At 47.1% G+C, this 15,560-nt stretch overlaps 1 protein-coding gene across 14 annotated transcripts in view; it reads right to left on the bottom strand.

Moving 5' to 3' along the window:
* CDK5RAP2 (CDK5 regulatory subunit associated protein 2) overlaps positions 1-15,560 on the bottom strand; it is a 185,154-nt gene that overhangs the window by 68,421 nt on the left and 101,173 nt on the right. For 10 of the 14 annotated variants that reach the window (XM_057548360.1, XM_057548361.1, XM_057548358.1 and 7 more), the window contains 5 exons: positions 14,393-14,523; positions 12,760-12,869; positions 10,488-10,616; positions 3,727-3,822; positions 1,709-1,896 (listed from right to left, as the gene is read on the bottom strand). In XM_057548360.1, coding sequence (XP_057404343.1) covers positions 1,709-1,896; positions 3,727-3,822; positions 10,488-10,616; positions 12,760-12,869; positions 14,393-14,523 — 654 coding nt within the window. The remainder of the gene's footprint in view (positions 1-1,708; positions 1,897-3,726; positions 3,823-10,487; positions 10,617-12,759; positions 12,870-14,392; positions 14,524-15,560) is intronic. The other 4 variants (XM_057548356.1, XM_057548355.1, XM_057548359.1 and 1 more) reach the window with 1 other exon arrangement.

Consider the following 15,560-nt stretch of genomic DNA (forward strand, 5'->3'; position numbering starts at 1 on the left):
GAGCACAGGTCTGTCTGACTCTAATACCCTGCTTTTTTGGGGGATCAAAACACCAAACTCCTGGAGAGACTTTCTGGGCAGAAAATTAGTGTTTCCCTGGCCAATGAGAATCCTAGTTACCCAAGCGGTCTTTTTAAAAGACCACAGCTGGGCCTTCAGGAGGGCCCTCGGAGCCGTGACCCTGCCGTCCTGGGGCTCAGTGGTGCACCGTGAAAGGCAGCTGCACACAGAGCAGGATCAGGGCAGCAGACCCCGGCCAGCGTTTAAGAAAGCCTTTTCTAACACTAGAACTGGCCCACAATGGCCTGGAAGCCGATGGAACAGACACCTACAAGGGAACAGGTAACTGAATGGCTGATGTCCCAAGCTTGCCTGCAGAGTGTCGGCCCGTAAAGCGCTTTCTTTAAAAATGTAATGAAGTCTAAATTTTCAAAAATCAGGAGATTGAGCAGACAAATTTTGGGGCTTCCACTGAAAGACTGGAAGCTCTGAGGCCACGTGCTGGCATGACAACAATGATTTGGGGCTGAAAAGCTCCTCCCTGCCAGGAGGGAGCACGTGGGCCCCAATTCCCTGCACTCCCAACACAGTCCACTGTACCTTCCCAGGTCACATCACCCAAGTGCATTCCTAGGTGGTCCTCAGAGAGAGCGAGGTGTGTCTTTTAACTCTTAACACAGGAGCCCCTGATGCTGAGGAAATCCTCCATTTCTCAAGTGTCATTATGGTCACCCAACTCCCTGTGATAATATACCAGAACAGCCGCTGGGCGTGTCCCCCTAGCATGAGGACTCATGCTAGAAAAATGTTAAGCAGATGTCAGGGGCTGGGGAGGGTAGCCTCCCGGAGCTCACAGAACACCACCATCCTTTTTCAGCTGAAGAAATGTCTACGAGGCTGAGCCCACCAAGGACATGAGAACTACTAGGCTCTGGCTAGCCGTCCTGGGTGGTGGTACCAGTTCCCTTTCTCTGTCTGTGCTGGAGGAGAATGAAAGCTTTCACTGAACACATGCCACATGCCAGCCATTCTCCTTGAACAGCATTTTTTCCACTCCTCACAGCAACCCCAAGAAGTGGTCAGAGAAACGGAGGTACTGAGAGAGGAAAGCAAGCACAGCTCCCTCTGGCTCCAAAGCCCAGAGCAGCTGCTACCGTGGCCTGGAAAGAATGGGAAAGAAGGGAAATCTGCTCCTAAAGGACTAATTTTAAAAACACAAATGTACTGAATATTTCTCCTTTTTTGTTTTAAGGAAAACACCCTGTAGTGTTTCCTCACATAGGAAAGTCTCCCGGCAGATATAATGAGAAGGGAATTGTAATTCAAGCTCAACATAAAACAGCAGAGTCACAAGCACAATGACAGTTTTTTAAGCTGTTGTAGAAACTGGAAGGGACTTCGGGAGGGCTGATTCCTCGCACTGACAGCCAGGCAGCCCTTTCCGGGCTCCCAGGAACAATTCTGAAGGAAGCTTTCTCCCTCCTCTTTATGCTGGTCTTGCATGCCGCTTTGCTGAATGCGGTCCCCTCGCAGCCACGGAGCAGGCAGCCTAATTACTTAATTGCACGACTGGCAAGATTCCTTCCAAGCCATTTCGGGAGCTCTCCCAGGTAAATTACACAGCACCACCATCTAAATCCATTTAGCAAAATGAGTTTGTTCTCCCCTCAAACCAGAGACAACTGCAGTGCCTGGGCCCCATGTCTACCTGGATTCCAGCAACCACAAGGCCTTCTCGCTGAAGAGCGGGGCAAGCAGGCTCAGGAGCTCGCCTTCTTCCAGACTCTGGTCTCCGGGGCAGCCGGATCTGTGGGCTCCGTCGGAGTCTAAAATGCTGGAATCTGTGTGCCTTAAATATCCATTTTTGCAGCCCCCTTTGGAATTGTCCTCCATAGTCTGCAAATCAAAGCATGTGGTCAGATAATGGACTACAAAGGAGGGAAAGGGGGTTACGTGGAAAAGAGAGAAAGGATGGAGACAAACAGTGATGAGTGAGGGCAAGTAAACCTGAGAGAAAATGAAAGGGGAGGGGGAGGGTGCACGCGGTCCACACACGCTCAGCTGACGGCACGGAGATGTTTACGTCACTTCCTCTCACCCTCAGTTTCCTCATCCGTAACTGGGCACAGTAACGCCACCTCCCATGGCGGCTACGAGAACAAAATGAGATGGCTGGCCCACGTAAGTCCCTGGCACAGTGTCTTACCCGCTGCAGCTGTGTTCCCCCAGCCCACGGCCTACTGCCTGTAAATTCTTTCTAAGAAGGGTCCGGAACATTGTTAACTGCCATTAACAATGCTTTGGACATTTATTATATGCTTCTTGCAGTGTATCCTCCTCATTATATATCAGAAAGCCAACCTCTTTACAGACACATCCTAATTACTGTGACTTTGATTTGTCTCATCAGGACGGTGGAGAGTTCCTAATTCCCATGGAGACGTGTTCTTTACAGATCCACCTTCTTGGGTCACTGAGGGTCCCAGAGGAGTGGTACCAAGGAAACATCTAGTTAAAGCCTGTGCTGGGCTTGTCTTGAGGTGCTGCAATTAGCATTCTTTCTCCCACTTTCCAAAGCTGTAAATTTCTTCTACCAGTCTATAAATAACTCCTCTTGACTTCATTACTGCTGGTGATATACACACTGCCCATCACACCCCTCTCTCCACATGTGTAAAATGATAAAGATTTTTAAACGGAAGACAAGACCCACACAGATGAGGGGTCATTTATAGGGTCTTGTTTGCCACCAATCTAGCTATTAAATCCACCTAAATAAGCAACCTCCACAGAAGGAAAAGTCTAGAATACAATAATAAAAAGAGCAATTGCTACCATTTACTGAGCACTTAGTACATACCTTCTACTTAAATATCACAACAATTCTAACCAGGAAGCAGTGTTATTATCTTCACTGATGGGGAAACTCGGACTTGGGGGTTAAGCAAGGGTTAACCCAAGGTCACAGAGATCGTGACCAAGACTCAAAATCAGACCTGATTCCGGAGCCCCCACTTTTAACTGCTTTGCTCTCCAAAACGCTCATGAGAATGATCTCTCATTCAAGACTCCACGAACCTGAACACCCTGAAGGCCACAAACGCCCAATCTGCAGCCTCCTGTCTCCCACCACATCCCAGTCTTTACGGTTCTTTCAACCCTGGAGAATATTTGCTCCAAATGTTCAGCCTCAGTGTGCCTGGAGTGAAATTCTCAACAACGCCCAGATGACACTAAGCTGGGTTTCAGGTCAGGAGACTGCAGATGGACCCAGAGGAGGAAAGTCCGGTTCTATCAGTGGCTCCTTATACTGCACGCAGATGATCTGGGAGTTCACAGCAGTCCAGAGACAAGGGCTCTGGTCCCAACTCTGTCACTGATTTACTCTGAGCCCCAGATAAACCATCTCCCCTCCTAGGCCTCAGTTCCAATGCATAAAATGAATGTGTTGGGTCAGAGCTCTAAAGAGCTGCCCAGGTCCAGAGTCCAATGCCTGCGACTCTCCTGTAACAGCCTCGTTTTTATTTGCAACTATATGTTTGTTTTCCTGGTTCATGACTGGCTCTACCACCCCGTCTGTAACTTCCAAAAAGGAAGAGACCTCCTCTCTTTGCTCCCCGCTGGCACATGGCAGGCACTCCACACAGATGGAAGGAACAGAAAACCCGTCAGGCTCGTTCCAGACCGGAGGCGGGCTTGGGCACAGAGAGGGGCAGATGTTCCTACCTTGTTCCTCTGCTCCAGACACTCGCCACTCAGCAAATGATTCTTGTCATCCTCTCCAATTCTGCTTGAGTCCTCGTCCTCCTTGCTAGCCAGAAGCTACATGGAGCATGGAATGGTGTGAAAATGCAACCCAAAAATGAGTGCAGCATGAATATGTATGAATAAGTCGGTGATGTCTTTTTTAAAAGATGCAGAACAAAAAACAAACCAAAAAAAGAGGCAGAGACAAATGCCAAAGCCATGAAATAAAAATTAGCCAAAGTCAGAGCTGCTAGTTCTGGCAAATCACACACAGCTGCCTGGGATCAGGCATAATTTAAGGAAAAATTCCCCAAGAAATAAGTAAAGCCATTTCCCCCTGTCCTCGCACGGCCTTCCTGAGCTGCTGGAAACTGATTGTGCTGTCCGGTGTGCCGCTCCCATCCCTGCCATTGCTGAATTCACTTTCAGATCATATGCAAGTAACAAGATTTTGGAAAACAGCTATTGATGGAATTGAAACTATCAAATAGCGAGAAGGCAGTAAATGAAATTTATGGTGTGCCCAATTCATGCATCCCTTCTATTTAGTACAGGGGATAAACCTCTTTTCGGACTGTCACACATCTGAGATGGGCAGTCTCAGCCACACCGCCATTTGGCTGACAAAAAGGTCCTCATCGCTAATGAGTAGAGTATCAAGCTTCCCTGACAATAACTTTATGCTTTTGAAAATGAAGGGGAGTTATTTCTAAAGACTGCGTAAATCCCTAATGCTCTAAAGAAGTGTAAACCCCAAAGCTTCTGCAGTTTGCATTCTACAGAACAGACAATACAGTGTTCTCAAGAGGGCCAGATCTCAGCTCTCGGGAAGAGGGAAAATTCTAGGCATGAGACACCCGGATTAACCAAATAAAAAGTGAGAGGGAGGGTAGCCAACGCTGTTTCAAAAATTGTACCAAACCTCATCTCACCAATGAAGTAGTGACCACTGCACCAAAGCGTTAAAGCATGAGCTGAGTCCCAGCCGCCTGCTGGGCATGTTGTACATACGACGTATCTAAGGTTCTATCTCCATACCGTGATTTCATGAATTCCCACATTTAGTCAATCACCCCATAATCTTCCCAGCCCAACTTAAACTTTTCTGATCTTCCTTCTAAAAGAAACCCTTTTTTGGAAGAAAAACAAAACAAAGCAAACTGACTTCACAAAGTCTTTTATAGAAAACTTCCCAGGATCAGAATACATTCAACCCAACCATCCTAATCAGGATCAAAGAGGACTGATGAGTCTACAAATCTTACTACACTATCCAGCATTCAATAGGCTAAGCATGTGTAAGTGTATTTCCTAAGGCATAAAAGTTTCTAAATATGGATGAGGAACTTCTCTCCCTCTGTTGGTTTCTTCCCTCATTATTAAAACATGCTCAAGTTACCAACTAGGACAATCAAATTTGTTGGTGGGAGTAAAAAATGTTAAACTACTTTAGAAGAAGTACCGGCAATTTCTTATAAAGCTAATAACCCTATGACCCAGGAATTCCCCTCCTAGGTATTCATCAAGAGAAATGAAAACATACGTCCACATAAAGATTTGTATATGAATGTTCACATCAGCTGTTATCATAATAACCAAAACCTGAAACAATCCAAATGTACATCAATAGCAGAATGAATAAAGAAATTAGAATATATCTATACAATGGAATACTACTTAGCAATAAAAAGGAACAAGTTATTGATTCACGTAACAACATGGATGAATCTCAAAAACACGCTGAGTGATGGCAGCTTCACACAGAAGAGAAGATGCTTTATGATTCCGTTTCTATGAAAGTCTAGTACAGGCAAAACTAATGGTGGAAGAAAATGAGAAGAGCGGCTGGAGTGGGGACGAGTGGGAATTGACTAGAAGGGACACGAGGGATCATGATAGAAGTTTGGGTTACACAGGTACATACATTTGTAAAACTTGGCAAACAAAGACTTACGACTTCTATATTTCATCGTGCGTAAATTTAAACTTGAAAGAAAAAATAATTATAAACACATATTGAAGGAAAAGATATACGTGTTGAAGTATTTAGGGGGAAGCGTATTGATGTTTGTGATTTAGACTAAAATTTATCAAAAAGATATGATGGCTGGTGGGAATGGTTAGTAGTAGAATCTAAGGGGTGAGTATATGGGTGTCCACCGTGAAGTTCTTTTCACTTTGCTATGTTTGAATTTTTTCATAATAAAATGCTGGGGAAAAGCCCCTCTCATTTGAAAAAAAGCAAAATAACTACGTTTTTCCTTCCTGGTTCACCAGCAGCTCTGGTCACTGAGTGCTGCCTGCCTCTCTCCAAGCTTCTTGAAAGAACTCTCCATCCTCACCTTCTGCAACGTGGCTTTTGCTGCCAACGCTCTCCAGAAACTGCGCATGAAAGCTCCCCAAGACCTTCTAATGCAGGAGATAGAACCAACCCTCCTGGGATCAGGGAAGAGGCAGCGAGGCGCTCCTCCCCAACCCTGTGCATCAGAGAAGGGTCCCCCTGAAGTTCAGCCGAGCAGAGTACTGTTAACCCGTGCCATTCCAGTTGAAGCAGCAAAAGCATCCGAGTTATTCTTCATTTCCAGAACCACAACCACACCGTGACTCAACAGACTGAAATAAAAATTCTCCTTCATTTCTCTTTACCTCTGCTGAGGTGGTTAAAATTAAGAGTCAGTTTCCAGCAACGATCAAGAAATTCAATGCCGTGGATACAGAGAAATGTCCCGTGTGCCACATGTGACTTATCAGTTTTCAAAGGCAAGATCCCAGAGAGACCCATGCATCACTGGGGGTGGGCTCTGTTTCGGGCCCGCCCCCAACTGGAGAAGTGCCCCACACCTCCACGCGCCCGCCGGCTCTTCCTTCACTTCCCCACCCTCACGGCTCCTCCCTCCGCCGCCACATGGCCTCGGCCCCCCTCACTCTGCTGAAACTGCTCACGTCACGAACGGTTTCCCAGCCGTTTTTCTCTTGTTTTCTCCGAGTACGTGACACTGTAAAGCACGCCCTCCCTAAGCGTCGCTCCCTAACAAGTGCACGGGCCTGGTTCTCCCCCTGCCTCTTGAGCTATTCTCTCTTGACCTTTGCAGGCCCCCCCTGCTTCCTCCAGGAGGAAATTCCCTTGACCTCAGAAGAGGAGGCCGGGCCCGTCTCCATGCCCGCGTGCGCTCCTCCAGGCCCTCGCCAAGCTCCGCGTCTCTGCACCACGGACTCCACGGGGCAGGGACCGTGTCTGTGTTCAGTTTTAACACCAGTGCCCGGTGCTCAAGACAACACTGCTAAAAGGACAAACAAATGAAGCAAGATTTTTTTCAAAATGACAGCTGGAACCAACAGGTTTTGGGGATTACCCCGGTCTTGCTACTCCAAGTGTAGTCTTTGGAGGAACGGAAGCTTGTGAGAAATGCAGACTCCCGGGCCCCGTGCCAGGCTCACTGAGCCAGAATCTTCACGTTAACAAGGTCCCCAGGAAATTCACACGCACGGTAAACTTTAGAAGCACTGCCCTATGGTGTTGCTAAAACAACACTGAACAGAGTCAGAAAAGGGTTTAGTTCCAACTCTGCCACTAATTTACTAAAAAAGTAAAATTAAAATAGCTGTGTTTTACATATTGAGTGCCTACTACATGCCAGGCACGGTGCCAAGGGCTTTATAAATCGGGTACAACTCATAATAACTTATGAAGTCAAAATGTTAGAAACTTCCTCCTTTCAATGAAATTCAATCTGCTTCTGACAAACCAAATTTTATTCTGTTGCTAATAACAGATGTTAACAAGCACCTTCTACTTCTGAGTACCACTTCTGTCCTCTGAGTCACACAAGGTCTATTTCTTATTCAAAAGGACAGCCCTACATATATCTGAGTTCAATTCAATTATGCCCCTTAATCCATGTTTCCTCTCCATGCCAAAAAAAAAAAAAAAAAAACCAGTTTTCTAACCATCCCCTAAAAATGACAACATAAGTAAATAATGACAGCGACTAACCGTTTCTGAGCGCTCGCCCGCGAATCCCATCCCCCAGGGGTGACAACTGCACGTCACACGGCTCATGGCTTACAATGTTCACCGCCCCCCCGACTGCAGTCCGCTCAAATCACTCCTGAACGTCAATTCTCAACCACACCGTTCTATAATACATAAACTATAACCAGTAAATAAATACAAAGAAATAGGGGCAACCTCATTCCAGATTTTTTCTTTTTTTTTTTTTTTGATGTACTTTAAAATAAAAGGATGCTTGTTCTTGGCCTTTTGTTGGTTTGGCTGGTTTTTCAGTGACATGCCCGCATGCGGGGAATAAGCGCTGTGTGCCCGGCAGGAGGGAATCCAGCCCAGGGCCACCGCTTTGAAGACACAGCTGCCAAAATGAATCAAGGACCTCCTACTCTTTATAGCCTTTGTCGAATTAAAAGTTGCAGAGGCAGGGGGGTGTAATATGAAAATAAATCACATGCCTATTTTATACACATATCTATCTGTGTCTGTACCTTTGACCTAGTCATTACTCATCTGGGAACACAGTCTAAGGAAAAAAAGCCTAAACCCAGAAAATGATTTGTGTCCAAAGACATTCATCAGGTAATCTAAAATAGTGAATCACCAGAAATATCTACATGTCCGACAATAGTGACACAGCTGGCATCCCTAAGATGGAGTAAGAGGTTATAATACAGCAGCCACTGGAAAGAAACAGGAAACAGGACTGTGTATGTACTGTGGGCGGGCACGCACACGTCCAAATACACAAATAGAGAAGGAAAGACTCCAGGATGTTAATTAACTGTGTTTTAATGTGACAGGATTAGGGGTCATTTCTTTATTTTCCAAGTTTTAGGCAATGCTGTGGGTTAATTAAATATTGGAGGAAAAACTACTGAATTTTAAAAATACAAAATATATTTGCTGTCTTTTTTTTTCCCCTTTCTGATTTGTAGGCTCCCAGGGCACTAGAGCAGTGCCAGCCCCTACTCTGCAAGCCCTGCTGCCCAGAAAAGGCTGTGGACCACGGAGGCATTTCCCGTTCGTCTCTGCCTCGTTGCTCATCCAAGGAGAGCCACACACACTCCCAGGGAACAGCAGCCTCTCCTTGCTGCCATCCCACCCTCATCCCGAACAAGCTCTCCTCCCTCAGCTCAAGATTATCGTGGGAGCAGCATCCTGCCGGTGCGGATCTTCCCGTCGCGTGCCGGGGAAGACAGGGCCTGTGCTGCAAAGGACACGACTATTCATAGGGAACATCAAATTGATGTGCAACCTGACAAATGACTCCAATCTGAATCGACTGCTATTAAGATCTCAGAGTGGCAAGAGGAAAATCCCTCTGTTCTCCAAAGGACATAATAGGACATTTAACAGATTTCTTTCAAAGGGCAAATGAACAAACACTCGCCATCTGACACTCAAATGAAGCAGGTGACGAATGGGCTGCTTATTAAAAATGCCACGTTGGGAAAAACAAACCAAGAGACTTGTTTCTCCCTAAATGGACTGCAGATATTCTTGCTTTTCAAAATTATCTGGAGCCCTGGAGACTAAGCTCAGTAACACTCCCTCTCTCCAAGGGAGCAGATGGCCAGAGCGCAGCATAAACACCTTTGAGCGTTTCCCACCTTGAAGGTGGGAGGAGACAGCTTAAGGCTGACAAATCTTTCCCCAGAAATGGTGTGGCGATGAGACCTCCATTTACCTGGCAAGCCAGGCTGAGTTCAAGACAACCCCAACCAGGAAGGCTCTGGGGGATCCAAGTACAAAAAGGCCCTAGTGCATTTCATGAGGAGAACGGTTCCAGTCTTCTGAAACTAACTAGCATAACACAGGCATGGAGCAAGGCGCTTCCTGGGGGCGCGTCAGGCCAGGTAGGGGCTAGAGGGAGGAAATGGCAAGCTCCTCCCCACTGTCACAACATCAGGGCCCTCTACTGTGCGGTCGGGTCGAGAACAGAGAAAATCGGAGACAACACACCACAACGCTGAGCAGAGAGCCAGAGTCACAGGGTGAAGCAGCTCCCTGCGCTTTCCCTGGGGTGGGCTAACGGAACGGGCCCACACCCTCAGTGAGTACAAAAGCCCAGGGACCACACGCTCTTTAGTGCAGACACCAGATTTAACCTTCCGTGGCCCTTCCAGACTTTCAAATGCCACCAGTGGGAAACTCCCACAGTCAGGAAGCTGAATTTGTGGGCTCACAGGACACCGACTCTTCACTCAACGTCGGGTCGTCGGTACACGGCAGAGTGCAGCGGTTCCTGGGTACACGTGGGAATAAACTGCACATATCTGGTCAAATCCAGAAGCCAGATGCCATGCGAGTGAGAAGATGCATTTAGAGGGTTAATACAAAAAGTAAATGAAAAGTACGTTTTCTCGTTTGTTTTTCCATGGTAATGGGTTCATTAAGGTTGCATCTACACTACCCAAGTTACGCGGGTGATGTGGCAGCTCTCCAGGCCCCTGAGACCAGACCAACCATCCAGACGTGCAACCTACAGCCCAGATCCCAGGGCCGGACTTGGAGTCCAAAGCATCACAGAACATCGAGTGTGTCCACACAGATATGGCCCAAACTTGCAGAACGCTCCGACAGACCTGCTGACCTAAGAGGGCCCTCAAACCCCATCCACAGCAAAGGGAATTTTAACAGAGACCTCCCCAGAAGAGATGCAGCCTGGAGACGTGTGGGGGGGTGTTGCTCTTTGTAATTAGCACGCGAGGACGAGAATATTCTTTCTTACCTCCATCTGATCTACCGACTCAGGCCTGTCCTCTCCGGGGAAACCCATGGAGGAGAGATCAAAAATAGTTTTCTTCAGGTGCTGGTTGTCCGCGTACAGCTCCTTCACCAGCTGGATAAGGTCACCGACCTGGGAGATAAGAGCAGGAGAGGACTGACTACCCACGGGCACACTGCCGCCTCCCGGGGCCACGGCTATGGAGAAGACGTCCTGCAGACGTCCTGCATCACAGTCACGGAGAGTCAGGTGGCCTGATTCCAGGCTTCAGGCTACCCTGGGTACAGTGAGAAAAACACCAGCATTTCTGTATTCTAACCCCAGCGTCACACTTCAAGGCAAAGAGATCCTGGGCAAGCTGCCTGGTCTAAGTCTCCATTTCTGCATCTGTGGAATGAGTTCCCGTGAGAACTGAACGTGATCACGGTCACAGCGCACTACAGCCCTCGGCACGGTCTAAGTACGCAGTCCATGACAGCAAATATGACCTCTGTCTTGTACTTGGGGGAGGAAAATCCCCCAAGACTGAAACTTCTGAGGCTTGTCAGAGGCGTATTTTACAGCATCCACCTTCCTCTTTCTATGCCTATCTAGCACTGTCCGTAATAACAACAGTCCTCAGTTATAAAGCAATTCACGGCTGCTAAAATACTCCCACAAGCTTTAGTCAATCGTTCCTTACAAAAATCCCGAGGAGGTGGACAGCAGTATGACTGTCCCCGTTTTACAACAAGAAGCCCGAGACACAAAGAAGTTCACTGCCCAAGGTCCCAGAGTTGGGGTGCCTGGAGAATTAAGTGACATATAACAACAGCCAACGTGCCCGGTTGTGTGGGCAGGGGCAGCTGCCCACACAGAGGCAGAGCCGGGCCTGGACTCCCAGTCCAGTGCTCCTCCTTAAGGCACAGGTCTTGCGAGGCCAGGTACATAAGCATCTGAGCAGACACCACCTTCATTCCCTGCAAGCTTCAAATCGCAATGGCTAGTGATTTTCCAAACCCTTCTTAAGGGGGTAACCATTAGCCCCTCAAATAAAGTGGGAAATCCCACCCTGACCACACACAGCAGGTGTCCACTGCACCAAAACATGAACACAAATCGGACCCAACCTCAAGGAGGTTATATCATAGAGGTTCTAGAAGAAAACATTCTGATTCTACAAACATTCACGAAGTGCCAACAAAGGGAACTAGCTCCTGCCCTTAACACAACCACAGTCGGTACCAGCAGCGGCTATCACCATCTCTATTTTCTTCATCTTCAAAACACCAACAGATGCCTCAATGCTTCTTGTTCCACTCCTCCCAAAACACCAACATTTTTATAGTTCTCCTTTTTACTTCTTCTGCATCTTACACCTGCTGTTTTTCCTCTCTCTCTCTCTGCTGAAAAAGCCTTCCAGCTAGATAAACTCCTATTCAACCTCCAAAACCCACTTCAGGTCTCACTTCTATTGAGAAGTTTCCTCTGATCCAGTGAGTACCTCCCAACCCCCGACAGCTAACCTCTCCTTCTCGGCTACCCCTAAACCTCGCACCTCTGCCTATTACAGCCACCCTTGCACTCCACACTGCCACTGCTCCTTCACACGTCTGTCTACTCTACCGGCATGTGAGCTATTCCCAGACAGAAACTGAACCTGTCATACATAGATGGTAATTTTATAATAAATCACAGTGTCCTCTGAGCTCACACTTCCTATTCTTATCAATGGCTCTTAGAACCTTGAAATACTAAGCCACTCTAACCACACCAATGCTCAACAGATTGAAAAACCTTTCCAGTTTTAGAAAAGATTTACTGATCAAACCTGAACCTTTATTCTTTCAAAAAGCATCAGTTACCTCCCACTATGTGTGCCAGGCACTGGGAAATCAGAAATAAATAAGATACACTCACTCGCTTTAAGATGTTCACAGCCTAGTGGGGATACAGAAGAATAACCAGATAATTATAGGTCAGTATGAGAAGGACATCAATGCAGTCAGGTACAAGAAGAGAGGAAAATGACCCAAGGGAAAGGTGGCTAATTCTAGGGGGGGATAGAGAGCATTTCCCAGGGGAGATGGAGCCTGGGCGGGGTCCTCAAGCCTCAGAAGGTGTGCATCAGACACGGGGTAGGGACTCCAGGGAACGTACATCAGGGGGAATAAAGACAGGCAGGGAGAGACGGAAGAGAGGCGGGGAGAAGGGCTTTCAGAATCTTACACCTCTGATCAGGAACCCAAGAGACAACAAATAACCAACAAAGCACTGAAAGTTAATAGGTCAATACCTTTTCCTTAAGCTCTTCTTGAGAAAAATGTTCCACTTGAAACCGATTGTGCTCTTCAAGGCAAATACTCAGATAAGATGTTTGATCACTATAAAACGAAAATGGTTCTTCTGCACCAAAAGAAAAAAAAAGTGGGGAGGAGGAGAAAAAGAACATCAGAAGTAGATCCTTCCCAGACAATTCCCCATGCAATCCATCTAAGGCACTTTGAATCAGGTAGCGGGGGAAAGGGAGATAAGCACACACAGGGAGTTTAATGCACCACCTTTGGAGCAAAAGTAATTTTCTTCTTTCTCTACAGGCTGGTATCTCAATGTATGGTTTCATCGTGGGCTGTAGGCTTTCACTGTGGCCAACTCTGAATTAAAATTGGCATATCCAGTGCTATACCTGGAGACCATTCTGAGTGGCACAAGCAAATGGTGATTTTCAATTTAAATGAGGGAGTGATTCCGTTTAGGTGAAAATACAGGAAAATTAGATGTGACCCTCAAGTGTAGAACTCTAAAGTGCCTGATGTGTTTTTTACCGGCCCCAGAGCCCGCCATGGGAGTGATCACACCGAGTACAGAAACCGCCTATGAGATCTACGATGAGGGACTCTTGGGTCACCCACGGAAGGGTCGGCCTCCTCTGCAGCAAAGGTCACACTCTCACAGGGAGCAAAGGCGCAGAGAAGGGTCACGCGATTCACTGAGCAGAGCATATCCACAAGCACGATCTCACTCAACACATGTGGGTAAGAGCTGATAACGCCTCGTATAAAGGAAAGAGCTAGACTTCGAAGGAAGATGTCCTGCCTCCAATCCGGGTAAATCAACCCCCACTGCCACCTCGGTTTCTTCACCTGTAATGTGATGTCACTGCCTACTCGATCCAATGGGACAACGGTCAGGATCAGAGGTGAGAAGTTAAGTGCCTGCCGCTGGGCCTGGTACACAGCAGGCGCTCAGGAGATGTCAAACCTACCACTGCTATTACTGATTGTAAGCAGGAATTACAATCAGTAATAAGGAAGAGAAAGGAAAGGAAGGCTAGAGATAAGGAAAGGAAAACGCCAACCCAGACTCCACGGGGCTCAGGTTCTACCAAGGGAGGGAGCCAAATACAGCTGTCACGAGCACAGCAACGCACGTACCACAGGACCCTCCCTAGTTGAATCCACTTGCGGTCATGACAGTGTGAAAAGCGATGATTCAGCAGGAAAGAGCGGTTTCACCCACACGTGTCTGTGCAGTGGGGCTCTCTGCAGTGGCTGCCGTGGTAGGCAGAGCCCAGATGTTTAGGGTGATGACGGCCATTGACCAGAGAAAGGGGATGGCAAGGCCCCAGGGTTATCTGGAGTTAGAAGAGTCAAACGATGCAGAACACAGCAGAGGCAGCGAGGAAGCAGTTCTGCAGCAGGCCCTCTGCGGAATTAACACTACCTGTGGGGCCCTTCGACTCCGCAAGCTGAAGCCAGCCAGGTACAGACTAGGAGAGCAACAGTAACACCTTCACTGCAAAAAAGGCTTCCCAGCTGAAATCCCTGGGGTGTCTCGTCTCCTACTGCAGTCTTAGGACTCTCTTAAAGTTCGGCCAAGGCCCTCCAAGTGGGAAAACCAAAAGGAAATACATACAAGGGAGCATGTACCTTCCCGCCGCCGGATTTCACTGATCTGCTCCTCCAGGGCCTTCTGCAGATTCTGATAGGAGAGCACATCCCGCTCCAGCCGCTTCCGCAGGGCAAAGATGCTGTTCAACTCAGCCTGCAGGTTGTTGACACTTGGTAAAACAAGACACCAGAATTTTAAAACAGATCTATTCGTGCTTTAAGATGCAAAGCCCAGCAAGCCTTCCTTTGATTTTTATGTCATTTGTGGGGTTTTTTCTGGTTATAAAAGTAAATACATGTTTATAAGACATTTAAAATAGAAACGTATTAAAAAAAAGCAAAAGTTACCATAACCCGACTACCAAAAAACACATGGCAGACTACTTCCTCCCAATCTTTTTCCCTGAGTATTTCTATAAGGTTGAAATAATTCTGGACATAAAATACTAAGTTGTGCATTTCTCATTTAAATATTTCCCTACATTTTCAGAAATAATTTGCATACAGCATTTTTAATGACTATATAACATTAAATCGGGTGAATGTCCCACCATTTAACTCATCCCCTATTAGTGGTCATTTCCAAGTTTTTGCTACAGATGTAGCTAGGTGGAAGTCATTTAATTCCCCAGAACGTTTCTCTGGAATAATGCCTTGCATGGGCTTGGGTATGGAAGGAAGGCTCTCCACAGAAGAGAAGGTGACAAGGAGAATGTCAGCCATGTCACCCCTAAAAGAGGTGGCACTGGAGGTAAAGGTGAGGGGCAGGAGGCACAAGAAAAAAGAAAAGGAGAAGACTGGGAGTCAGTAATAGAAGGAAGAGAAGGATCAATTTAGGGGTCAAAAGAAGTCTACAGTGATAGGTTGGCCACTCACAAATGCAGAGTAGAATGGATTTTTATTGGAGGGGTGGTGATGTCAAGTATCACGTCTGGGTCAGTGTAATATGGTGCTGACCTGCACAGAGAGCCTGCATGAAACCAGCAACCCAGAACTCAGAGGAGGCCATGAAAAAGCACACCTCCCAGAACCTGCACTGACGGGGGGAGGACTGTCCCACAGACCTTCCTCCAATGATGCAAATGTTCTCTGTCGGCGCTGCTGAATACGGTACCCACTAGCCGAACGTGCCTACTGAACATCTGAAATATGGCTACATGCTGAGGAACTGAATGCTTAAGTTTTTAATTTATACGTATGTAGTCAC

The sequence above is a fragment of the Balaenoptera acutorostrata genome, chromosome 6 (assembly GCF_949987535.1).
Source record: "Balaenoptera acutorostrata chromosome 6, mBalAcu1.1, whole genome shotgun sequence".
In the NCBI taxonomy this organism is placed as follows: domain Eukaryota; kingdom Metazoa; phylum Chordata; class Mammalia; order Artiodactyla; family Balaenopteridae; genus Balaenoptera; species Balaenoptera acutorostrata.